This window comes from Heteronotia binoei, chromosome 2 (assembly GCF_032191835.1).
Source record: "Heteronotia binoei isolate CCM8104 ecotype False Entrance Well chromosome 2, APGP_CSIRO_Hbin_v1, whole genome shotgun sequence".
In the NCBI taxonomy this organism is placed as follows: domain Eukaryota; kingdom Metazoa; phylum Chordata; class Lepidosauria; order Squamata; family Gekkonidae; genus Heteronotia; species Heteronotia binoei.
In genome coordinates this window covers 90,509,015-90,535,565 of record NC_083224.1, presented here as the reverse complement: position 1 = coordinate 90,535,565, position 26,551 = coordinate 90,509,015, and the positions used below count along the sequence as shown (strand labels likewise).

The 26,551-nt window shown below is 43.1% G+C and overlaps 1 protein-coding gene and 1 non-coding gene across 3 annotated transcripts in view; one reads left to right on the top strand and one right to left on the bottom strand.

Moving 5' to 3' along the window:
• The window catches only part of CPNE5 (copine 5), a 307,885-nt gene that overhangs the window by 187,637 nt on the left and 93,697 nt on the right, over nucleotides 1-26,551 (bottom strand). For both annotated transcript variants that reach the window (XR_009555063.1, XM_060231586.1), the window contains exon 4: nucleotides 817-920. Coding sequence is in view for 1 of the 2 variants with exons in the window: in XM_060231586.1 (XP_060087569.1) it covers nucleotides 817-920 (104 nt within the window). In the remaining variant the exon portion in view is untranslated. The remainder of the gene's footprint in view (nucleotides 1-816; nucleotides 921-26,551) is intronic.
• TRNAM-CAU (transfer RNA methionine (anticodon CAU)) lies at nucleotides 2,869-2,943 on the top strand. Its single transcript has one exon. It is a non-coding gene; the product is annotated as a tRNA-Met (tRNA).

Here is a 26,551-nt window from a genome sequence, read left to right as displayed (position 1 = left end):
CGAAGTTGGGGTGTATAGCAGTGAGTGTGCTCACAGCCCAGCTCTGAGTGCACCCACTGCCTTCCTGACTTTGCCGAGGCCTCCCGAGGTTTGGAAAGCCTCAACGAAGTCCGGGGGCATGGCAGCGAACGTGCTCAGAGTCTGGCTCTGAGTGAACCCACTGCCTTTCTGACTTTGCCAAGGCCTCCCAAGGCTCAGGAAGCCTTGGCAAAGTCTGGGGGGGCATGACGTCATTAGGGTGGGGGGGGGGTTGGCCTGGGGCACAAGAACCCCTTAGTGCCGGGCCTGATCACCACACATCAGTTATTAAAGACTACCATGAATGCAGGCCTCAAATACTGGCATTAATTTTAATTGGGTACCAAATATAGGCATGAAATAATCAGAAGATAGTCATTCATTCTGAGAATATCCAAAGGATGTTCAAAAGCAAAATTTGCAAAGGAGAATAGAATTTTGAGATGCAATGGAGCTACTTGACATTCACCAGGGATGCCAAGTCCCTCTGTGTGCAGAGGTCATAGTGAGAGCTAAAGTACACAGTAAGGGGCCATTTTAGAACAATCAATTTCATAGCTGAGCAACAGGAGAATTCCAAAACAGTACAGACAAAACCTGGATTGATAAAACAAGACTGCTGAGATTAATTGGAATTACTGCTGTTCTTGGAGCTGGGGGTGGAGATCAACTGCTGAATTTCAATATGCTTGCAAATCTCAGAGAGGGCAATAAACACAGTCATTCTTCATACTGATATCCACTTTCTCCTCCCTCACCCAGAATCTAGAATGTCATGTCCCAATTTATGTCACTCACAGATCAAAACGTAAATTTTGCTTCTCTTCAAAAAAATAATCAAGGATGAACTTGCGCACAAAGTCGGGGTTCAAGGTGTTGTCGATAACTTCAGTCCTGCCAAACTACAAAGGGAGGGAACAGCAGTCAAAAGTAGTGAGGGTTCAACATAGTGGCAGTTCACACCTTAAGGACAAGACTAGTTCTGGGATTATTTGAATTATGTATAGGGCTAATCAACCTGTTCCATCCGCTTTTTAGATTACAGCACACATTTGGCTCTTGGCAGTTGAGAAACTGGATAAAGGATGGATCATTAGTTTACAGTTTTAACGAACTTTTTATGTAATAAAGTTTTAAACATTTTTTTACAATATATCTGCAGTTGAAAAAACATAGATTTCAGTTATTGGATATGCTTTTTTAAAATATGCAACCATTAATACATCTATTACATTTTTATCCTATCCTCCCTCCAAGAAGCCTTTTGTTGTTCAATTACACAGTTTTATTTAGTATATTTCTATTCCACTCATTCCCCATAGGGCTCAGGGTGGAGTACAACATATGATAAAACAATAAAATACAATAAAAGCATTTTATAAACAAACAACTCAACAGCACTCAGAAATTTTTCCATATCATCGCATATTGCCCAGCTTGGTCATCTCACATCGTGATAAGATGCTATCCTATAGAGATGGCAGATATTATTCCATTTTATAGCACAGGTGACAGTGCTGGCAGGGGAGGCCAACCAGATCAAGAATAGATGCCCGCAGCCTCAATTAAAAGCCTGGTGGAATAGCTCTGTTTTACAGGCCCTATGGAAGGCTAATAAGCCAGATAGGGCTCGGATCTCTGTAGGGAGCTGATTCTACCAGATCGCGGCCAGGACTGAAAAAGCCCTGGCCCTAGTTGAGGCAGTTGAGTCCAACTGGTTGCAACCCCAGGGACCAAGTAATGCCAGGACTAGGTTATATCTGGTTCTCCCTCTCTTCCATTTTATCTTTATAACTCTGTGAAGATTAAGTTGAGACAAAAGGCACCTTCACACATGCTAAATAATGCAGTTTCAATCCACTTCAGCAGCCATTTGCACGTGGATTTTGCCATTTCACACAGTAAAATCCAGTTGCAAAGTGCAATGAAAGTGGATTGAAAGTGTGTTATTTAGTGTGTGTTAAAGCATCAAAAGTGAATGGCCCAAAGACACTACTGAGCAATTTTTAAACAGAGTTACACCCTTTTACATCCATGGAATTCAGGGGATTTACAAGAGTATAACTATGCTTAGGATGTAAATTCATTATAAGGATATGTTCTGTCATTTGGAACAAACTAAGTGCAACTGCAAATGATGCATCTGGGGAGAAAACGGGACACATAGACAGCTGAAAGGTATTGAAGTGATTTGCCCTTTCCCAAGGGTGTATGGAAGAAAAAAGTGTTAACACAAAAGGAGGGCAAAACAATGAAAACAGGAAAGGGGAGGTTGAAAGAGATTCAGCCTAATGACAGGAACCTACTATATGTGAAACTGCCAATTTCTTGTTTGCATCATAAGGACAGTAGCTGCCTTTACACAAACTAGCCTACAAAGAGTTCATAAAGGCATTGTGATTAAGTTTCTAGGTGCATCAATTAAGCAGATGTTAATTACATGTCATCAGTCCTCAAGGGGGTTACAGAATATCTGGGTGAACTTGCAAAGCCTTCCTGTCTGCCATCAATTAATATGTTTTAAGGGCTAAATTAATCTCATGACACAACCATGGTGACCTTCTGTATATGTGTGTGTGAGTGAGAGAGAATTACAAATAGTAATGAGTTGTTTCTGTTGGAAGGTCACAGAGAAGGGAATCCTTGCTAATAATAATAATAATAATAATAATAATAATAATAATAATAATAATAATAATAATAATAATTTTTAATTTATATCCCGCCCTCCCTGCCGAAGCAGGCTCAGAACAAAGACAACTCTCTGGAATGATAGAGAAACAGCTGTGATTCAGTGAGGTGTAGAGCTCTTTATAAACCTGAGGGGGATAATGAGGGGGATAATTACAAGGAGGGATGGTGGCTCAGTGGTAGAGGATCTGCTTCATAAGCAGAAGGTCCCAGGTTCAATCCCTGGCATCTCCAAAAAAGGGTCCAGGCAAGTAGGTGTGAAAAACCTCAGCTTGAGACCCTGGAGAGCCGCTGCCAGTCTAAGTAGACAATACTGACTTTGATGGACCAAGGGTCTGATTCAGTATAAGGCAGCTTCATATGTCCATACAGACTGTTTTAAATGCTCTTAACTGTTTTTAACTGTTTAATTTGCTTTAATTGTTTAACTATTTAATTGTTCAATTGTTATGAATTTACTGGTTGTGAGCTGCTTTACTGGTTGTGAGCTGCTCCCTGAGCCTGCTTCGGTGGGGAGGGTGGGATATAAATCTAATAAACCTTAAAGAGAACCTTATCACATATATATTACCTGCTAGCTACTAGCCTTGTGTTATGGAACATATTTCTGAAGTTAAGAAAGGTTATCAGAATTGCCCTTTAATATGTGCTTGCAAAGGCAGAGTTTGGGAATTTTGTCTTCACCACTACTTGGACATCCTCCAGTTCTGCTAAGGAAAGCAAAACTAGTAGTTGTACAGCAAGAAAATTAATTTCTCAATACTTTGACTCCTTAGGAGACCAATGAAAGTATCATTGGCCCAAGAGTGGCATCCATGGGAGTGGCTGAGAAGAAGTAAACACAAAGCACAAAGTCAGCAAGGGTCTCTTTTCTCTCTTGCAAGCATCCAAAGAACAATGAGGAGGGAGGTATGGAGCCAGTTTTGTGTAGTGGTTAAGTGTGCGGACTCTTATCTGGGAGAACTGGGTTTGATTCCCACCCTTTAGGTGAAGAAGTACTTCCTTTTATCCATTCTAACCTGACTGCTCAGCAATTTCATTGAATGCCCACGAGTTCTTGTATTGTGAGAAAGGGAGAAACGTACTTCTTTTTCTACTTTCTCCATCCCATACATAATCTTGTAAACCTCTATCATGTCACCCCGCAGTCGACGTTTCTCAAAGCTAAAGAGCCCCAAGCGTTTTAACCTTCTTCATAGGGAAAGTGTTCCAAACCTTTAATCATTCTAGTTGCCCTTTTCTGCACTTACTATAATATCCTTTTTGAGGTGCGGTGACCAGAATTGTACACAGTATTCCAAATGAGACCACACCATCAATTTATAAAGGGGCATTATGATACTGGCTGATTTGTTTTCAGTTCCCTTCCTAATAATTCCCAGCATGGCATTGGCATTTTTTTATTGCAAATGCACACTGCCTTGACATTTTCAGTGAGTTATCTACCACGACCCCAAGATCTCTCTCTTGGTCATTCTCTGCCAGTTCACACCCCATCAACTTGTATTTGTAGCTGGGATTCTTGGCCCCAATGTGCATTACTTTGCACTTGGCCACATTGAACTGCATCTGCCACGTTGACGCCCACTCACCCAGCCTCAACAGATTCCTTTGGAGTTCCTCACAATCCTCTCTGGTTCTCACCACCCTGAACAATTTAGTGTCATCCGCAAACTTGGCCACTTCACTGCTCACTCCCAACTCTAAATCATTTATGATTACACAGCCACTCCTAATCAATCAGCAACAATCACCTTCAGCCCACTCAAACCAAACAAACAGCAGTTCCCCAGCAACCACAAACTCAGAATTTTCAGCAATCACACAGTCACACAAACTCAGAAATTCTCAGCAACTTTCCCAGCTGTTTAGAAAGCCAAACCTCACCCTTATAGCACTTCTTCTCTGCTCTCTCTCAGAGCTCTCCTCCACTTGCACCTGCTAGTATGGCCTTGGGTCAGCCATAGCTCTGGCAGAGGTTGTCCTTGAAAGGGCAGCTGCTGTGAGAGCCCTCTCCACCCCCACCCACCTCACAGGGTGTCTGTTGTGGGGGAGGAAGGTAAAGGAGATTGTGAGTCGCTCTGAGACTCTTTGGAGTGGAGGGCGGGATATAAATCCAATATCATCTTCTTCTTCTTTGTCTTAGATTCTGCTGAGAGACAGCTTGCAAGACATTATTGTGAACCTGTGTGCACACTTCAGCAAATGTAATCCTGACACTTACCTGGGAAAAAATATCACACACCTCTTGACCAGGTGTGGATTTTTTGGTATTGGTTTGCTACAAGCAACGTGGACCCAGGTGCCTTCGCAGCATTTGTGTGACTATTGCAATATGAAGGAATAGCATGAAATGAAAGTGTTCTTAGAGTGCCAAGAAACATAAACAAGGATTGTGATAGTGTGTAAAAGCTTCAGAAGATGCTTTAGAGGAAATTAAGTCTTTTAGGTTTCAGATGCCTCTGTTCTAGGGAGCTCACTCAAAATGACTGGATAGATTAAATCAATACTTCTCTATCCTGTCATTTCTCCCAAGAGTTCAGGGAAGTGTAATCTCATTTTATCCCCACAATGCTGTGAGTAGATATGCCCAAAGGCACTCCGTGAACGGCCCCATTTCCTTTTCAGGCACAAGAAGTTGCAACTTCAGGCAAACCTGTTCAAGCAGCAGAGTCCAAGTAATACTTATGGTTCCACATGCTTGGGGTAACAAAGGAATGTGGTCAAAATGGTTTTCCTGTTGACAGTTCATCTCTTTCCCCATAAACATTAAGGATGGTTACCTGTATTGTGGTATTATATGCATTTCCCTCCCCTAGTTTATATAATGGGCTGAAGCTGTTCCAAAATTGCAAAGCTTTATGTTACAACATGATGGTACTGTTTTCTGCCTGTTTTATGGGACAAAACTCGGCCTGGGTTTTCTTATCTTGGTGTCTCCCCATGTCTGTCATCCCACAATATGTAGTTCAGTACTGGTCTTGAGAACCTCTGGGGAGCCAAAAGAAAGGCTTTTAGTATCAGTGGCTGCAACAAACATCAGTCCCTTCCATTCCGGTCTTGCAATGTGACTGTTTTGCTGCCAGATACAAGTAGAGAGCCATTGTGGTATAGTGGTTAGAGGGTTAGACTAGAATCTGGGAGAAGGAGAACTAGATTGGAATCCCCACTCTGCCATGGAAGCTTGCTGGGTGACCTTGAGTGAGTCCCACACTATCAGCCTAACTTACCTCGCCATGTTGTGTTGAGGATCAAATGGAGGACAGAATTATGTGAGTCACCTTGGGTCCCCACCAGTCTTCCCTCTAAGCTGAGTTAGTGAGAGCTAGCTCACAGATTTTTAGCCTCCAGCTCACACATTTTTGTCTCAGCTCAGGAAAGATGACCCCAGAGCACACTAATTTTTGCAGTAGCTCACAACTTTAATGCCAATAGCTCACAAAGTAGAATTTTTGCTCACAAGATTCTGCAGCATAGAGGGAACACTGATCCCCACTGGGGGAAATGATGGGTTAAAAATGAAGTAAATAAAATAAAACAAATCTTGGGTCTCCTTCAGTATCTACTTGCCAGCGAAGGCAACTCTTCAGGCATGCAAGAGGCCTAGGAGTACTGTCTTGAAATACAGGAGTCTATTCCCTTAAGTCCGCCACTCTGCAGATGAGGATGCAGCCCAAGAGAAGGCATAAGTAAAACAGAGAGAATGAATGGGTTCCACTGTCTCTGAGCCTTTGTCTAAAAACCTGTTTGCTCCTCTCAGTCTTCTCTGGGCTACAGAGAACCATCCTTGCTCTGTATATCTGTGATGTTGGATAGGGCATCACTCCTGTAATATTGGACTCTCTTGCACTGGTGGCTGCTTCAGCTTCTATTGCTGGACCCAGCCTGTGTCATCCACTTCAGGGGATACCATGCTTAGGGTTACTAACTGGACTGGTGAATAACAAACTGACTCTTTATTAGAAGTTTAATAGGATATTAACAAGGTAGGATGTGGAATGGTACAGCAGAGCCTTCTTGTCATATCTTGAAAGCGAGTCAGAGTTGGAACTTGGCTGCAAGACTTTGCAGAGGAAGGCAATGGGAATTGCGAAACCACATCTGCTTAATCACTTGTCTTGAATACCCTATGAGGTCACCATAAGTCCAGTGTTCCCTCTAAGCTGAGTTAGTGTGAGCTAGCTCACAGATTTTTAGCCTCCAGCTCACACATTTTTGTCTTAGCTCAGGAAGGATGACCCCAGAGCACAATAATTTATGCAGTAGCTCACTTTAATACCAGTAGCTCACAAAGTAGATTTTTTTTTGCTCATGACTCTGCAGCTTAGACAGAACATTGCATAAGTCATTTGTGATTTGACAGCTCTTTACACAAAAACATTAACAAGGAGATGTTATTTACTTCCATGCTACAAAAAGTTTCAACTGCCAATTTCCACAAATTAAGCCTCTAATAAAAGGACAGCTTCCTCTACACCAGCTGGCAACCTTAATTGCCAATTGGACATTTGCCTCCAGACAACTACCTTCTTTCCACAGTTGTAGAATATGTGAGGACAGTAGCTTGTTGTAACGAAGCTCTCAGTCCCAAGGACAGGAGAGAACTTCCATCACTGTTAGAGGAGGTGCTGATTTTGCTCTTCATCTGCAGACCCCCACTTTACTTCTGGTGGTATTTTTGAAGTCCACTGAGCACCAGGAATAAAAATGGGGACTCAGTGAGCTATATAGGGAGGAGGAAATGGTAAGGTCCTAATCTTGGCAGTCTGCTTGGCATACAAAGCCTGATTTACTTTGTAGAACAAAATAAGAAAACTCTATAACCTTGTTTGCCACATTCACCACCAACATAAGGATGCAACATAAAGAAGTAAGTGATCTTCACTCAGCGGCTTAGGAGCAACATGTGGGTCTTCCTCAGTGTGTCACCATTCCCATGTGGGCATGGTTGTTGCCCTGTAGGGCTTGTGGTTGGCAGGTGGTTCCCATTTTAAAGCAGCCATGGTTAAAGATGCTGTAAGCCTTCCCAAGCCTATGACTTGCAGAAGTAAAGGACCTATCCTCTCTAACAACCGCCTTTCTCTGATGCTGCCACATTCTCATCTTAGCAGCCCGGCAACTGCTGGGGGGAAAGCAATGTAACTACAGAGAAGAGGAAGTAAAACCACCACCACGGTAACCAACCGAGTAAAGAGCAAGGTGGCCAGAGTGGTGTGGGGGTGCTTTTACTTCCCTTTACTATTATGGCCCTACATTATCGCTACTGCTGTTACTACTTATAAATAAAATGCTGGATCTCATCATTTGAGAATGAGCCTATGAAATTAGTTCACAGAAATATTCTCCCCCCCCCCCTTGTCTTCCTGAAGCAGCACTCTGTGCTATTTCAAAGCTTGCTTTGCTTATGAAAGTACAAGTGCATGAGGGAAGGAGTGCAGCTCTTTCCAATATTTGTTCCTCGTCTTCCCACAGCCTCATATTGTTCAGAACAGCTGCCCAACTCCCAAAGTTGCTGAGAGAAGGGGAAGATCTGCTTTAACAAATTATTTCCATTTGCAGATAGCAGAATCCAAACTTTGTAGTAATTTTTGTGGAGAACAAATACTGATGGCTTAAACAAAGTTTCTCATATTTTTCTTCAATAATCCTCACCACTGGCCTGAGAGGCACAGCAGTATTATTTTTTCCCTATTTGCAGATTTAGAGGGGGAGGAGAAATCTGTGGCTGCTTGGGGAAAAGCAATCTAACTACAGAGAAGAGGAAGTAAAGCCACCAGGGTTTTACTTTGAACCAGGGATTTTGAAGCAAAGGTGTATCCTGCCTTTAATTTATTTATTTGCAGGATTTTTAGAGAGCTTTTCAGCTGCAGTACACAGTTATCCCTCAAAACAGTTCAAAGTTCACATGCTAACAATGATATAAAAACCAATACAGTCCATATCAACATCAACTGAAAAGAGCAGAAAGCCAAAAAAACAAGCAAGGTGTCAAGCATCGATATTTCTCAATAATCAATCTTTTGTTATTGAATCAAAAGTTGCTTTATTGTAGAAACTCCATAGGACAAGGACAGAATACTTGGAAGTAATGATGTATACAGACTTACATAGTTACTTTATAGGGTAGCTTCAAAGGATAACATACAGATGCAATTTGAGTCACGGGTTCAAAGATTACTACATAGTATCTCTTTTATTACTAAGGAATGCAAGCTATTAAAAACATCTTCCTTTCTCACACTTTCTCTGAGAGCCGATAAGACCTGGCTGTGTGAATCTGGGGGGCGAGGCACATCACACCGTTCACAGCAAGGCTAACCTAAACATCCTTGGGCCAGATGGATTTATTACTTGCCCTTAGGTTGTAAAAGAGGGGGGAGCAGCAGAGGTTGGTTTTCTGCTCTTTGACTTATGGACCATCATGGCACACAGAAATATGCATGCTTGACACAAGGGAATAGGGAAAACTTCTATAGACAGAATAAAACAGTAACAGTGGCAGATACAAATGAATATTCTCCACAGTCTTCTGCTGGGGAGGGTCTGATTTTTGCATGTCCCCTTCAGACTGCAGCCTCCCACACAATGGGTGCATTCACACTACACTAAATCAAGTGTTTTGCAACTGGATTTTTGCAATTCTTACACTGTAAAAATCCAGTTGCAAAACATATTATTTAGTGTAGTGTGAACACATTCAATGTCTGATTTCTGCATATGTCTCACACAGACTGCAGACTCCCATAAGATTTCTGAGGGTCCCTGATCACCCCCAGCAGCTGTTCAGTAGGGGACTGCAGCAGGAGGCCCCCCCCCAAGAAAAGATCCATTCCAGAAGCAGAACTCAGCTCATGTTTCTAAGGATCCAAAGAATTGTCCACTTGCTTTAGCCATTGCACTTACCAAGTTCTGATTTACCCATTGTATACAACATCAAACTGAGCAACTTTAGCTCATGCAGAGTTAAAAAGACTATGACCTAAATACTAGCAGTAGATGTGCAGATCTCTAAATCTGGCAAGAGAAATTTTGTTTCATCAAAATAATTTTTTAAATGTATTTATCTGCATAATGGAAAGTTCTTCCTCTGAACCTTAATAAAGTTCATAGTGAACAAAGCAAAAGTTATCAACTATTATACTAGATAGAATCAAAAGCTGCTCTCCATCCTCATTGGCACACTGCTTTGTGTTGATGAATATTTGTTTATCTCAAATATTTACACTTGTTGATTAAAGAAGGAGCTAAATACAATATTTCCATCTAGCTGGTGCATATTTGCCGGGAAGAAATGCTGAACTGAACTTCATTAACTGAGTCACTCTCAGTATGCATCTGTTATACTAAACAGGAAAACACGGATGGTTCTTGTCTAGCACTTAAAATAATAATATGGAAGAGTTCTGGCAGTTTCCCCAAAGCATCATCTTGTCACTGGCTGAGCATCTGCTCTTTTGGGGAAAGTACAAACTTCAAGGTGTTTTGAAGATATAAATTTCTTAGTATAAGCTCTGCACTGTTGGGCAGGCAACTTGGTAATAACATCTGTGTCTATTCTTGACTCTCATTCTGACTCACTGCCCAATAGTATTTTTACTGAGCAATAATGATATTGCTGAAAATAAGCTTGTTGAAATCCAGTTAGTTCAACCTATCTGGGTAAAAGCTCAATTGCCTAGCAATGATGGGCTGTATGATCTTGAGCAAGCCACTCTACCACTGTGTACCAGACTGGATAAGGAGCAATCTATGATAAAAGCCACAGATCTAGGCAAAAAAACCCAACACCTTGTCAATGAACCTGCATGAAGGAGGCATGCAGTGCCCCACCAAGATCAACAGACTCCCCCCCCCTCCCTTGAGATGTATCAGTGAATTCCCATGAAGGAGGCATGCAGTGCCCCAACAAGATCCACAGACCTGCCTCCAGTTGAGATGTCTCAATAACAGAAATTAACAAAGTGGTCATGGTAGTACAGGACTGCAGATAGTATGAGGCATATCATCTTCCTTACATAAGATGTCAGGTAAAGGTATACCTCCTACCTTACTAGAAGTTCTTGTAACTGGCATCCAAATTCTACATCAGGTTTTTAACCTGGTTATAATAAGAAAAGCCATGTTGGATCAGGCCAATGGCCCATCCAGTCCAACACTCTGTGTCACACAGTGGCCAAAAATTTATATATATACAGACACACACTGTGGCTAATAGCCACTGATGGACCTCTGCTCCATATTTTTATCTAACCACCTCTTGAAGCTGTCTATGCTTGTAGCCAACACCACTTCCTGTGGCAGTGAATTCCAAATGTTAATCACCCTTTGGGTGAAGAAGTACTTCCTTTTATCTGTTTTAACATGACAGCTCAGCAATTTCATCGAATGCCCACAAGTTCTTGTATTGTGAGAACGGGAGAAAAGTACTTCTTTCTCTACTTTCTCCACCCCATGCATTATCTTGTAAACCTCTATCATGTCACCCCACAGTCGACTTTTCTCCAAGCTAAAGAGCCCTAAGTGTTTTAACCTTTCTTTATAGGTAAAGTGTTCCAATTCTTTAATCATTCTAGTTGCCCTTTTCTGGACTTTTTCCAATGCTATAATATCCTTTTTGAGGCACGGTGACCAGAATTGCACACAGTATTCCAAATGAGACCGCACCATCGATTTATACAGGGGCATTATGATACTGGCTGATTTGTTTTCAATTCCCTTCCTAATAATTCCCAGCATGGCGTTGGCCTTTTTTATTGCAATCGCACACTATCTTGACATTTTCAGTGAGTTATTTACCATGACCCCAAGATCTCTCTCTTGGTCAGTCTCTGCCAGTTCACACCCCATCAACTTGTATTTGTAGCTGGGATTCTTGGCCCCAATTTGCATTACTTTGCACTTGGCCACATTGAACCTCATCTGCCATGTTGACGCCCACTCACCCAGCCTCAACAGATCCCTTTGGAGTTCCTCACAATCCTCTCCGGTTCTCACCACCCTGAACAATTTAGTGTCATCTGCAAACTTGGCCACTTCACAGCTTACTCCCAACTCTAAATCATTTATGAACAAGTTAAAGAGCATGGGACCCAGTACCGAGCCCTGTGGCACCCCACTGCTTACCGTCCTCCGCTGCGAAGACTGCCCATTTATACTCACTCTCTGCTTCCTATTAATTAGCCAGTTTTTGATCCACAAGAGGACCTCTTGTTTGCCTGAAGGTTTGCCTGAAGGTAACTCCACTTTGGAATGCTACCTCAAATATCTCCATGACTGGGATCATACAGCAGATCCAGAATGCCTCACTCCCAGTTGCCTGTGAGACCCCACTTCCAAGTGTGTTTAATGACTAGCTGGAGCAAATGGGCTGGTGACCTATTCATCTGGGTTTGGTATTTCCCCTTCATTCTTCATAATTTTGTCTGGCTTCTGAAAATGCTGCTGGTAGAAGCTTTAGATCCCCATACCAATGGACAGGACTCCTTAGTGCCTGTGACATTTGCCTGTATGCAATTGTTCCACACAGAGCAAACCTTTTGGGCAGAATCTATGAGACTACTCTTGCATAAACAGTCTCCCAGGCCTTTTCTATCTTGGTGTTGCAGCCTGCTCGTGAAAGCTTCATCTCATAGCAAGAGCTAAGTATTTGGCATGAGATGAACAAACCTGATGAGGCACATGCCATCCTTTAGACAGGTCATTCTTCTGCAGTGCTTATCTATTTATAGCTTCAATAAATGACAATATTACACAGAATTTTGTATAATCAAGTCCAGTGAAAAATGGAAAGTTCTCAGCTTTAGAACTGTTTAAAGTTTCCAGTACCCATGATTGCCTAGATAAGTTTGAAAATATGAATCAGAACAAGATAAAGACTATATGTTTATTTACAAAGCTGTTATTCTTGGGATAATCCTTGAACCTTATTTATTTACAGGAGATTAATCAAAATATGAAATTAGTTGAAAGACCTCTAGCAAGTTCCTCATGTCGTTATTTCTCTTAAATTCATCCATACTCAAGGTCATAAAATATACACTGTCTCTATGGATCAAGTTGTCATCTTGTTTACTTTGCCCAAGCAATCTCTAGTTGCAAAGAAGAGGACTTGGTTCCTTTTATGATTCCATCAAGGTTCAGAATCCCATTAGTTTGAAACTATTTCAAACCAGAAATTAACTTTAATTATTAAATGCCTCCCCCCTACCTAGCAATTCATCTACTATATGTCAGAATGTTTTATGACTTCTAGTGTAATTGTGCAGTAGACATTGATTACCAAAATGAAGTGGTTATTCATATTACCACACATCACAAATATCGTTCCCTGAAGAACAGGCCAATATCTGAAGATAACTTTCAAGATTCTCTTTGACCTCATTTGTTTTTTTTTTCCTCCCATCCAACAAGCTGACCCCTGCAGAACTCACAGAAAAGCAGAAGCCTTTCCTCACTCCTCCTCTATCCCACTTATGAGCACACAAGACCACAACCAACACAAGCTATTCTGAAGGATAGAGTGAGAAACTGGTCTTGTTATGTATCTGAGCAAACAATGGTGGCCTAATTTGAGACTGGGCCAACTAGAGGCACTGGGAGATCTGTGAATGGATTTCCCACATATTTTTAGGAGTAAGCAGCAGTTGTAGAGGTCACTGATTTGGATCTGAGCCACAGACTGGAGAGGAACAGAGATTTAAGTTTTCCCCCTGTACTGTTTCCTCAGTCTCAGACACACAAACATAGTCGTGCTATTTACCACTTGAGGTTAGGATAAGGAAGAGATGTGGATGGGGTAGAAGAATTAAACCCTCCTCTAATGCCATTTCTATGTGGGCATACCAGTTTAAATGCTTGGGAAATCCTGTTGTGGATCCTAGTGACTCTCCTAATTTGGCTCTACAGCCTCTGAACGGAGTTGCACCAGCTTAACTGACAAAACCTCAACACAGAAATCTTTGCTTTGTTCTGCCAGTCACCTAGGACAGTCACTGTGAATAACATCCCCACTGCAGTTCTGAGACAGTGCTGAGACTGCAAGCATGGCACTTGGTGCAAGTGCAACATTCAGGGCCATGGTTTTGTTCTAGCCTCCCAAGCAGTGCAGACAGGTGTGCCAGTGTGTTGGCAGTGCCTGGTGAAATCTCAGAAGATGGCATGTGTTGGTGTATGTAAAGGGGATTTTCAGTGGTCAAGTTCTGTGACTGGGGGTCATGTAGAGATCTCTGCTCCATAACAAGCAAAATAAAGGGATAAAGCTTTTCCTGCATAGAGTATTTTCAAGCTGCTTGTGAACCTATAAGATACAGCAGTTAGACTAAGTGTTATGGATGGAAAGGGGAGACCTGGATTCAAATACCAAATAACCTTGGACCAGTTGCTTTCTCTGTTTAACATGACTGATGTGAGAATAAAATGAAAGAAGGGAGAATCATATCATCTTTGAAGTGCTTAGAGGAAGGGTGAAGTAAAAATGCAATAGATAGGTGAGGAGATTGTATATCTCTCTCTCACATACAAAAAACTAATGTGTCCAAGAAGGGGCTTAGCCTAGCCTCTCCCCAGTATGCTTGGAAAGGACAGGCTTGCATATGGAGAACATTTTAATGAAGCATGAAAGTCTTCATTGACAGCCTGAAATGGAACTGTCAAGGAAAAGCACTGACAGGTGCATGAAGACGAATTGGACCTGCATAATATATTCAGGCCACAAAAATCAGAGAGTCAGTTTGGTGTAGTGATTAAGTATACGGACTCTTATCTGTGAGAACCGGGTTTGATTCCCCACTCCTCCACTTGCAGCTGCTGGAATGGCCTTGGGTTAGCCATAGCTCTCATAGGAGTTGTCCTTGAAAAGGCAGCTTCTCGGAGAGCTCTCTCAGCCCCACCCATCACACAGGGTGTCTGTTGTGGGGGAAGAAGATAAAGGAGATTGTAAGGTGCTCTGAGACTCTGATACAGAGAGAAGGGCAGGCTATAAACCTGCAGTCTTCTTTTTTTGGTCCAGAATTTAGGGTTTCTTTCTTTTTTTCCTACAGAATCCTGAACTTTAAGATCTTCAGATACAGGGTAGTGCTTCCAGGATCTGGAACCACATGCTACTTCCAGCCTTGCCAACTCTAGGTTGGGAAATTCCTGGAGATTTAGGGGTGTACCCCGGAGAATGGAGTGGTGAAATTTGGCAGAGCTGTAGAGTGCCAGGGAATCCACCCTCCAAAGAAGGATTTCTGAGAATGGATTTCTGCCATTTGGAGATCAGTTGAAATTCAAGGAGATCTCCAGGCAGGGGTGAATCTAGAGAGGGGCGAAGGGGGTGCTTGACCCAAGTGCTGCCAGGGGGGGAGGGGTCAAATTGAGTATGGAGTCCACTCTATTCTATGGGCCATTAAGATAGAATGGGCCCACAAGAGGGCATCATTTTTTTCATTTTGGCCCCCCTCAAAAAACATGTAGATCAGGTCCTGTCTCCAAGTCCCAGCTGGAGGCTGGTGACCCTAAATTTTACTTCAGTCTGATCAGTTATGTCAAATGTACAACTATAATGAAAGTTATCAAGTATTCTGATACATGTTCACTATGTGATGAAGTAAGTCAACTTAAATGCACAGAGTGCCTCTCTTTAACACCTCAGGGTAGGCTGAAGGAAGAAAAAGGGACCAGAAAGTTCACTTTGGCCAAGACAAGCATTTGGCAAAGCAGGCCTTGAAATTCATGGACTATGGGTTGGATCCCACAACCCCTCAATGGAAGGTGCTGGTGGTCAGAAAACTTTCACTGGGTGTTTTCGCACTCACCTTCAGCCGGCGCCGCGACCCTCTTGACGACGGAGGATCTGTGCTGATTTCCCACACGAAGCGCTGGAGCAACCAGAAGAGCCGCCAATTTCCGGCGCGAAGCCCGCTCAAGCGTTTTCCTGCTTCCTGGCGATTTGCGTTTGAGCGGGCTTCGCGCCGGAAATTGGCGGCTCTTCTGGTTGCTCCAGCGCTTCGTGTGGGAAATCAGCACAGATCCTCCGTCGTCAAGAGGGTCGCGGCGCCGGCTGAAGGTGAGTGCGAAAACACCCACTGTTTCCCTCCCTTGTAGCAGTCCTATCCAGCCCCAGGAAAACTTGATTCTCAGGATCTTATGTTCATGGCTAATAGCCACATCAGTCAGGAGGTTGTAGTGCAGAGGGGGAAGAAGTGAAATTGCCCTCCCTGCTTCTTCCATAAGTAAAGCAGCCATTTCCCCTGTTTTCAAACCCTGGCCCCTCTTTAATAATACTTTTTACCTTTGCCCTTTCATGCTTTCTCTCTATTGAACAATTAGCTATGGATTGCTTGAAATACAGAATAAGTTAGATAATCTAATTTAGTCTACCGTTTAATAGCAGGATCCTTAAGGAGAGAACTGAGGATACAGAGCACCAAACCGATCTCTCTGGCTTACAGAACACTATGATGATGGCAAACATCAAAAATACAGTAAAATCGGTAAACTATTTAACATCTTTAAAGCAAGGGTTTACAAGAGCCTTTGCTCTGGCAAGATGCTCTGCCCTCCCTTCTGCTGTACTTGGAAGGGAAATATAAGAATACTCCTTTCACAGAAGGGCTCTGCACCTGCCTATTAAGAGAGGTTGAAACTACAGAGCACATGTTTTTCATATGCCCGTATTATAAGGTGGCATGTAAGGAGATCACCTTGCTGATTGAAAAAAATTCTAGGCCTTCCAGAAAAAGCTAAATTTGAGTTTCTTCTATCTGACAAATTTCCCAGGATTTCCTACCAAGTAGCCAGTTTTTGTATGATGATACTCATGTTATGGAAATTGCATCATAATTAGATATAGGCTTGCCAGTCCCCAGGTCTTGGTGGAGGATCCCCTTGTTTTGCAAGCTCCTCCCCCAATGACAGTCAGCTGTGCCTTTAAATTGTGGCAGGGTTAGGCGATGCTTGCAATTCTTTGCGTTTCCAAATGTGCATGTGCCAAGAAGAGTTAGGTGGGCTGAGAAGGCAGAGCCACATGACTGTGAATCAGCCTCTGAGAAAAGCAGAGGAACCAGCACAGTCCCTCTGTTTTGTTTTGGATTTGCTTCAGAAGCCATTTCTACAGTAAAACAAATAGTAAAGAGTTAGCTAGAACCTGATTATGGAAGACTCCACCCCGTAAGCTGTTCTCCATTTGTGTTCCTGTTTTTTGAAGAAGCTGGCTGAATACAGTAGATTGTTACATTCAGCAGCTTCCAGTGAGCAAATTACCCCAGTGAGATCACACAAAAGTGTGGGCTTGCAAACTGTGTTTATTTTGGCTGTTGTGGTGGGAGGCCTTAAAAGTGATGCTTGGATCTGCTTCCAGACAAGGGGAGTTGTGAGGGTATAACAAATTTCACTTTCATTTAGTGGAAGTGCAGCTGCCAGGGTAGGCAAAACAAGAGGATGAGAAAATGAAGACTGTATTCAGGGGAACTGCACTGCTGTATATTTATTTATTTATTTAGGGAATGGGAAAGTCTCCAGATATTTTCTGAGCTGAACCTGGCAACCCTAGTTAGATAGTAGGCAATTATGGTAACTAGATATTAGATGAAATTTTATTGTTTCAAACAATTTTATTAGTAACATATGGTAATAAATTTCAATTTCTTACATCATTAATAATTACTTTTTTATCTATCCCATATATTACTTTCTACCCACCCCTCCCCCCGTTACTTGACCCTCGCTGGTGTTATATACTTAAAATCTTAATATTAAAGGTACCCTTAATTAATAAGAACCAAAATTCATATCCTCCTCCCTCTTATACTTAGTCATTATCAAAAATTGTCCAATGTCCTTTTATTTTCCACTCTTTTTCTACGTATCTTCTGAACTTTTTCCACTCCGTCTTAAATACTTCTAAATCATAATCTCTTAAGGTTCTTGTTAACTTGTCCATTTCACTCCATGTCATAACTTTTACAATCCAGTCCCATTTCTCTGGTATTTTTTCTTGCTTCCACAACTGCGCATACAATGTCCTAGCAGCTGAGAGCAAGTACCAGATTAAAGTTCTATCTTCTTTTGGAAATTTTTCCATTTGTAATGCCAACAGAAAAGTCTCTGCAACTTTGTTAAATTCGTATCCCAAGATCTTAGAAATCTCTTGTTGAATCATCTGCCAATACTTTTTCATACTTTTTCATGAAATTTTAAACTGTTTTTTAAATCTTGGAACCTTATATATTTGTATTTTCCTTCTGTATGACTGGTCTAAGGACCACAGTAATAACAAACCTAACAATGGCAGGGTTGCTGACTCTGGGTTGGCAAATTCTGGGAGATCTGGAGATTGAGCCTTGGGAGGGCATGATTTGGGAAGGTGAGGGACCTTGACAGGGTATAATGCTATAGAGTCCAATCTCCAACTGAGTTATTTCCTCTGCGCTCTTTGTAGTGTGGAGATAAGATGTAGGTTTGGGAGGTCTCTAGGTCAGGGGTGTCAAACATGTGGCCCGAGGGCCAAATCAGGCCCCTGGAGGGCTCCTATCAGGCCCACAAGCAAGTCTGCTTCCTTCTCCCTCTCTCTTGTTCCCTTGCATGTCACAGCTTGCTTTGTCATGCTTGCTCAATTGAGCAGGAGTTACAGAGCAAAACCTCTATTTTTTCCATTGGCTGAGGCTCCTCCCTTGGGGAGGAAGGGGAGGAGGGAGAGCTTGCTTTGCCAGGCTCTCTCAATTGCACAGCAGAGCTACTGAGCCAAGCCTCTCCTCCCTTTCCTCATCCCCTGGGAAGGGAAGGAAAGATGGAGAACTTCCTATGCCCAGTTCCCTCAATCACACAGGAGATACAAAGCACCTTTAAGGCCAACAGTTTTATTCAAGGTATGAGCTATTGGCAGAGAGAGAGAGTTTTTGTGTTGTCCCTAGGGTTGCCAAGTCTAGTTCACAAAATACCTGGGGACTTTGGAGGTGGGGCCAGGAGACTTTCCCATTTCCTAAAATAAATAAATGAAAATACAGCAGTGCAGTTCTCCTGAATACAGTCTTCATTTCTCTAGCAGCTGGCTGCACTTTCACTCTCTCTCTCTTTCATTCACTCACTCTCTCTCTCTCTCTCACACACACACACACACAGAGCGCAACCAAAATAAAAGCCATTTGGAAGTACACACTTTGTGGTATCGCTGGGACAATTTACTCACCAATTTACTCTGCAAACAAGAAAGGAAGGGACTGGGCTGCTTCCCTTCCTCCTTCCCACTTTGTTTTGCAGGCTCACCATGCCCCTATTCAGCCTAGCTGAAGATTTAAAGGCACACACACCTTTCAAAGATCAAACTTCCCAGTGTCTTCTTAAGCCTTCTGAGGTCTGAAGGCACATGGAGGCTGTTGAAGTGGGGCTTCCCCCTGCTGGCAAACTGACTAAGGGCAGGAAAGAGCCTACCAGAGATCCCCCACTGGGATCTGGGAGATCCCCCGCTGGGACCTGGGGATTGGCAAGACTAGTTATGCAAGAGCTCTCTTGGGTGCAACTGAGTTTGCCTCCCCCTTTTCACTGTATTCATGCCTTCATGATCCAGTCTTTCTCAGTAGGAAAGCAATGTGAACTATTTAGATAAGGAATAACATCAAGCCATCAAGGTGGATTAAGCTGAGAGTGTGTGTCCAGACAAAGTTCACTCACCATATTTCCTTTGCAGACTGGGGATTTTGAACTTCGACTTCCCAGACTGTAGGCTGATACTGACCGCTATACATTGCTGTGTCTCTATTCTTGCATTACCACATTTATTTATTTGGTTGATTTATATTCCGCCCTTTCCCATACAGGCTCAGGGCAGATCACAGTTTTAATAAAACAATTAAAACACAGTAATAACTCAATAATATACCAATAAAATACAGCTACAAAAAATATACATAGGCAGGCAGGCACATATTTCAGGTAAAACAAATATTCTGACTTGTAATTTTATAGCCCATTGTGGTGGAGGGTAATAGATGGTATAAGCAGTAGAATGAAGGGACATCCACCTGCCTCAACTGAAGGTCTGGCGAAACAGCTCCGTCTTGCAGGCCCTATGAAATGGAAATAAATCCAATAGGGCCAGGATCTCCGCAGGGAACTGATTCCACCAGGCTGGGGCCAGGGCCGAAAAAGCCTTGGCCCTGGTCGAGGCAAGCCAGACATCCCTTGGGCCAGGGATGGCCAGAAGGTATTGGTTGGCTGATTGCAACAGCCTTCAAGTCTCATATGGGGAGAGGCAGTCCCGCAAGTATGTCGGTCCCAGGACGCATAAGGTTTTAAAGGTCAATACCAAAACCTTGAAGCAGATTCGGTACTCAATTGGTAACCAGTGCAATGTGCACAACATCGGCCGACTGCCTGCCCATAAAGACAGTCCCGTTACTAACCGTACAGTTGCATTTTGCACCAGTTGGAGTTTCCGAATCAGCCTCAGGGGCAAGTCTGCGTAAAGCGAGTTACAGTAGTCCAATCTGGAAGTGACCATTGCATGGATCGCTGTAGCTAAGTCATGGGGGGGGTCAGATAGGACACTAGCTGTTTGACCTGCTGAAGATGATGAAATGCAGATCGTGCAACTGCTGTGACCTGGGCCTCCATGGAAAGGGAGATATCCAGTGTCACACTCAGACTTCTCACTTTCTGGGATGGCACAAGAGGAGCACCATCCAGGGTGAGGAGACAGATGTCTGATCTTAGCCCCCCTCGGCTCAGGTACAGAACCTCTATCTTAACTGGATTAAGCTTCAGCTGGCTTAACTGCAACCATCCAGCCACAGCTTCTAGCACCCTGGTCAGATGTTCCAGGGTGGTGTCTGCATGGCTGTCCATCAGCAGATAAGAGCTTGGTGTCATCTGCATACTGGTGACAACCCAGCCCAAAACCTTGGGCAATCTGGGCAAGGGGGCGCATATAGGTGTTAAACATCACTGGTGAGAGAATAGCTCCCTGCGGCACACCACATTCGAGTGAGTGCCACAGGGAGATCTGCTTGCCATTTGCCACCCTTTGTCCCTGATCACGAAGAAAAGAGGAGAAGCACTGTAAGGCTTTCCTCTGAACTCCTATATCAGCAAGACGGGGGGTCATTAGATCGTAATCGACCGTGTCAAACGCTGCTGAAAGATCTAACGGTAATAGCACTGACCCACCTTGATCCAGATGCCTTCTAAGGTCATCAGTGTGTGCAACCAAAGCAGCCTCCATCCCACGGCCAGGACAAAAGCCGAACTGGAAGGGATCAAGGGTAGAGGTATACTCCAGGAAGCTGTAGGAGTTGTAGTTATTTCTTTGGGGAAGACTACAGTTTTCTAGACAAACACATAGCCCAAACTCTGTGTCATGGTGCCTTCACATATTCTTGACCAGCACATGAAGCAACTTATGTACAAAAGTTCACAATGCCCAGGCCATTTCATGTTTTCTTCTGGGTCTGAGGCTCAAAGCATTGACCATGAGATTTCTGTAAAGAATGTCAATAAATCAAAAGTAGGTTTGCAACTTACAGATACACACCTGAACAGCATACTCAGGATTCCTACAACACAGACATTGTCTCCAGATTTTGATGCAACAATTTAGAACAAGAGTTGTCAGTTACCAGAGACTGATAAATAAACAAAATATTGCAAGAGTGCTAATCTTTTAAGCATGTTTTAAGTTTTAAAAAGAAACTTTAATTGTGTTTGTCTCTGTCCTTTATAAAGTTTATATCTCCGCTACTTAGCATGAGATTTTATGACATACATGGCCCAGCCCTACAAGGTCTCATTTATGTCAGATCTGGCCCTCATAATAAATGAGTTTGACATCCCTGGTCTAGGCCATACTTGGAGGTTGGCAACCTTGTCAGTAACTGATTAGGTGAACATTGTAACGGTTTGCTGCTTGTTCTTAACTGTTTTTCCACAGTTCTTATATCTTTTCAAATCATTTTTATGTTTCTCTAATTTTGTTTGAGCATTTATATTGCTTTTCTCACTGGTTCAGTGTGGTCCACTGGGGCAAAACTGGGTCTAGATTTTTACTGGCCCCATATCCCCTAGTGTTACCCAGTATAGCAAGAAACAGTCCCTGCTCCTATAATTGGAGCTGAGCTATCACTTGGAAATCTGAGAATTCCCTGGATGTTAGTTAAAAAGAAAAATGCTGAGTGTTCAGCAGTGAAATATTTGGCCCAGATTTGCAGTGTTATCAAAATGAGATATTCACTCTGATAACATTCTCGAAAAACATACAGCTTCCAGGCTTTTTAGACATTTGAACAATCCTTCCTCTTTTAACTAAAAGTGCTGCAGAAGGAGCAATGTAAGATGCATGAAACTAAGTTAACATAAGACCAACATAACAGCAGAAATGCCAGCAAGCCAAAGGCCAGATCTGCTCTATCATTCTGCTAACTGTGATACAGCCCCTAATCAGTGCTTAGTGAACTTCCAGCCAAAGAACTGGGTTCTACCAGGAAAGCAAGTAAGCAAGCACTTGTTTATGTCAAACCAAACCCTATGGCTGCAGTGGGGGGAAGGCTAAGATCCATCCTAGCCTTCACGGACTTATAAAACCAAGTTGACTTCGGGTTTTTAGCATACCACCACCTTCAGTGGAGAGCCAGTTTGATGTAGTGGTTAAGTGTGCAGACTCTTATCTGGGAGAACCGGGTTTGATTCCCCACTCTCCACTTGCACCTGCTGGCATGGTCTTGGGTCGGCCATAGCTCTGGCAGAGGTTGTCCTTGAAAGGGCAGCTGCTGTGAGAGCCCTCTCCAGCCCCACCCACCTCACAGGGTGTCTGTTGTGGGGGAGGAAGGTAAAGGAGATTGTGACCCGCTCTGAGACTCTTTGGAGTGGAGGGCGGGATATAAATCCAATATCATCTTCTTCATCTTCTTCAGCCAATTAATCCCAGCTGTGGCAGCACCCTAGAAGTCTATCTGCCTTGAGCTCAGCAGATGCTAACAGAGGTCCTTCTGTGCATGTACTAGGGTTGCCAATCCCCAGGTGGGGGTAGGGGATCCCCCGGTTTGGAGGCGCTCCCCCCCTTCAGGGTCATCAGAAAGCAGGGGGAGGGGAGGGAAATGTCTGCTGTAAACTCTGTTATTCCCTATGGAGATTTATTCCCATAGAAAACAATGGAGAATTGATCCTCGGGTATCTGGAGCTCTGGGGGGGGGCTGTCTTTTGAGGTAGATGCACCAAATTTTCAGCATAGCATCCAGTTCCTCTTTCCAAAACACCCCCCAAGTTTCAAAACGTTTGGACCAGAGGGTCCAATTCTATGAGCCCCAAAGGAAGGTGCCCCTATGCTTCATTATTTCCTATGGAAGAAAGGCATTTAAAAGGTGTGCAGTCCCTGTAAATGTGATGGCTAGAACTCCCTTTGGAGTTCAATTATACTTGTCACACCCTTGCTCCTGGCCCCACCCCTAAAGTCTCCTGGCTCCACCCCCAAAGTCCCCAGAAATTTCTTGAATTGGACTTGGCAACCCTAGCATGTACTGCCAGGCTGTAACACTTTCTCAGTGGCAACCACACACAGAAAGGCTTGTGTGGCTCAGTCCAGAGAGAAACAGCCAGGGAAATCCCACTTCCCATGCTAGGAAAAACTGGTTGTGAGAAAGGCAAGCTTACAAATACTGCAAATAATCATAAATTAACAGCCAGATCTCTCTTCAGCTTTGTTTCTTACTGGTGTGCAGCTCCTGGCCCTTGGGGGAAAAAATAACCCACATACTCAGCCACCTTGAATAATGTTTGCCATGTCTGGTAAACTTATGGTTCTAACAAAATTCAGTATAAAGACACACACTGTTCCCTACAAGTTACCACACAGACCCACAGATCACATGCCCCACAATGGTTGCACTTCACACAGTGAGTAGCATTCCAAAATGTAGCATTTTAATTAAGCCCTGTTGCTGCACACCTAAAATAATTGATAAACTTGGCTAGAGTGCCATCATGGGCAGCATTGCTCAAGATTCTTGAAGACAACTTTAAGAAATAAGACCTCTTATAAACATTAATTGAAGCACCGTAAAACAATGTTTCTTTTTAAAGTATGCCATTATATGGCAACAGTTTGATCTTATCTTTCAAGATGTAATACCAGCTTCAGGGAACAATACAAATACTTAGGGTTGCCAGGTCCAACTCAAGAAATACTTGGAGACTTTGGGGGATGTCACCCACATCTGCATCCTAAACATTCAAGAGTTAAAATCCTCTCCCCAAGAAGTCTCCATTTGGCATTCACTTCTGCTGCAAATGCAATTGATCATCTACACAGGAGTTTTCTTCTCTTTCCTCCACCAGCCACCATTTTACTGGCAGTTTTCTTACAGTGCCAGTAGAAGGCCTTTTGAGCACCTTTCTTTAATAAAAAACTGGAAATTGCTATAGTGCCATAACAATTACCAATATTTAAAAAAAAACCCTCAAGAAGGCCCTCAGGGGTGCAGCAGGAAAAAAATGCTGGCTGTGAGGGGCTGACAGAACAGCATGGGTGGTACCTTTGAAAATGTCCCATCCAGGTATATGCTACAGGCAGTTTGCTAATGCCCCTGTCCTGAATGCTTTTTTAAAAAAAAATCACACTAAAGCAGCTTTGAAAAGTAGTGTATTGGGGATGGGGAAAACCTGGAAAGTGGACAATCAGAGGATGATGTCACGTGGATGCTCCAAGAAAACAGCACTCTGATTTGGTAGCAAAAGGTAGAAGAAAAATTCCACATGAGAGCAGCCATTGTCACATTTTTAGAAATATACTTGCAGAGGTTACTACATGCTGGAAGGTTCCTGCAAATAAATACTTAAATGCTTTGTTACTCTGAGAAGAAAAATTATCCTTAGAAATTGTCACAAACTGATAAATGGAGCTTTAGAAAATGCAGTCTGGAGTTTCTTGAATCCAGTCCAAAAATAGGCTTGCCAGTCTCCAGGTCCAGGTGGGGGATCCCCCAAGTTTTGCAGGATCCTCCCCACCATTGCCAGCTGGCTAGCAGGGGAAAGCCCCTCCCCAACAGCCACCATGTCTTTAACTCTTGGCAGGATTAGAAGAAGCCTGGAAATTGCTTGTGTTTTGAAAGCTTTGTGTGCCTTTAAATCTCAGAGAAAGGCTGAATGGGTGGGGCAAGCAGGCAGAGCCACATGGCTCACAGTCCCTCTGTTTGTTTGGAGGAAAACTCCATCCCCTGGGCTATTCTTTCATTTCTTGGGATAAGAAAATATTGGTTGATATATAGATACAGCAGATAGTTACATTCAGCAACTCCCATGAGTAAATTGCCCCAGTGAGATCACAAAAGTGTGGCCTTGCAAACTGTTTATTTTGGCTGCTTTGTGTGAGAGTGTATGTGTTCACTTTCATTTAATGGAAGTGCTGCTGTTGGGGGATGAAGAAATGAAGACTGTTCAGGGGGACCGCACTACTGTATTTTTATTTATTTTAGGGAATGGGAAAGTCTCCTGGCTCCACCCCGAAGTCCCCAGATATTTTCTAAGTTGGATCTGGCAAACCAAGTTCATGATATCTCTCTCTGACAAAAAAGATCATCAGCTACACCAGCTTTAGAAACTTTGATTACTTCTTCATCAGGGAACAGGTCTTTTGCCCACAAACAGTTTTAAAAAAAGATTGCTGCTGGTCTCCATCTTCAGTCTTATTTAGTGTTCCAGCCTCTCCACTAGGGTTGCCAGGTCCAACTCAAGGGATATCTAAGGACTTTGGGGGTGAAGCCAGGAACAAGGTTGTGACAAGCATGACTGAACTCTGAAGGGAGTTCTTGCCATCACATTTAAAGGGACCGTGCTCCTTTTAAAAGCCCTTCATTGGAAATAATGGAGGATAGGGGCACCTTCTTCTGGGGCTCATAGACTTGGACCCATGTTCCAATCTTTTTGAAACCTGAGGGGTATTTTGAGGAGAGGCACTGAATGGTATGCTGAAAATTTGGTGCCTCTGCTCCAAAAAACAGCCCTCCCAGAGCCCCAGATCAATTCTCCATTATACCCTATGGGAATTGGTCTCCATAGGGTATAATGGAGTGCCCAGCAGACACTTCCCTCCCACCCTTTCTGATAACTCTGAAGTGGGGGGAAGGCCCCCAAACAGCGATTGGCAACCCTACTCTCCACATACTCAGACCACTCACTGACTCCATCAAACTCCAGCATCATACCTTACATTGCCATGGTTGCTGTAGCTTTATTCTCATTTCCAGTGTAATAATTCCACAAGCACACTGCTCCAGAAGGACTGAAAGTTTTATTGGAACAAAAGCCACTGCCTTTTCTGGCCTCTGCTTGAACAAAAACTAACAGCCAACAATCAGCAGAGGAGAGCGAACCTAAATGTCAGCACATGCTTTTTGGCCCTAAGGGACTAGGGGAAAATAACTAAACAGTTCAGTAGAGGAACATCACCAAATTCACAACTTGACATGATATAACAGTGTTGGCATTAATGGGGTGAGAGCAAATTCCTGCCTCTCCTCAAAACAGGTGACCATTGCTCTGACAGTTTATAGTAATAAACACCTCTTTGGCAGGCTGTGGTTCAGAGTAGAAGTTGGATGTGAAGTGCTCAGCTTCCTTGAGGTGAACAAATTTAAAAAGCAGCTTAGTCTTACCTTGACCCTAGTCCAGGTTCCTCCAGTCCCCAAGCATGCCACAAATCCTTTGGTGAAATATCCAAGGATCAATAATAAACACAACCTAGGAGGCAGTTATCCCAAGGTCTCTGCAAATACCTTCTTGCCTACACTGGCTGAGTCAGCACAGATGTGAAACTACCCTGCAGAGAGGCCATTTGCCCTCCACACAAGCAGGCACCTACCAAGAGGTAAGACATTAATAA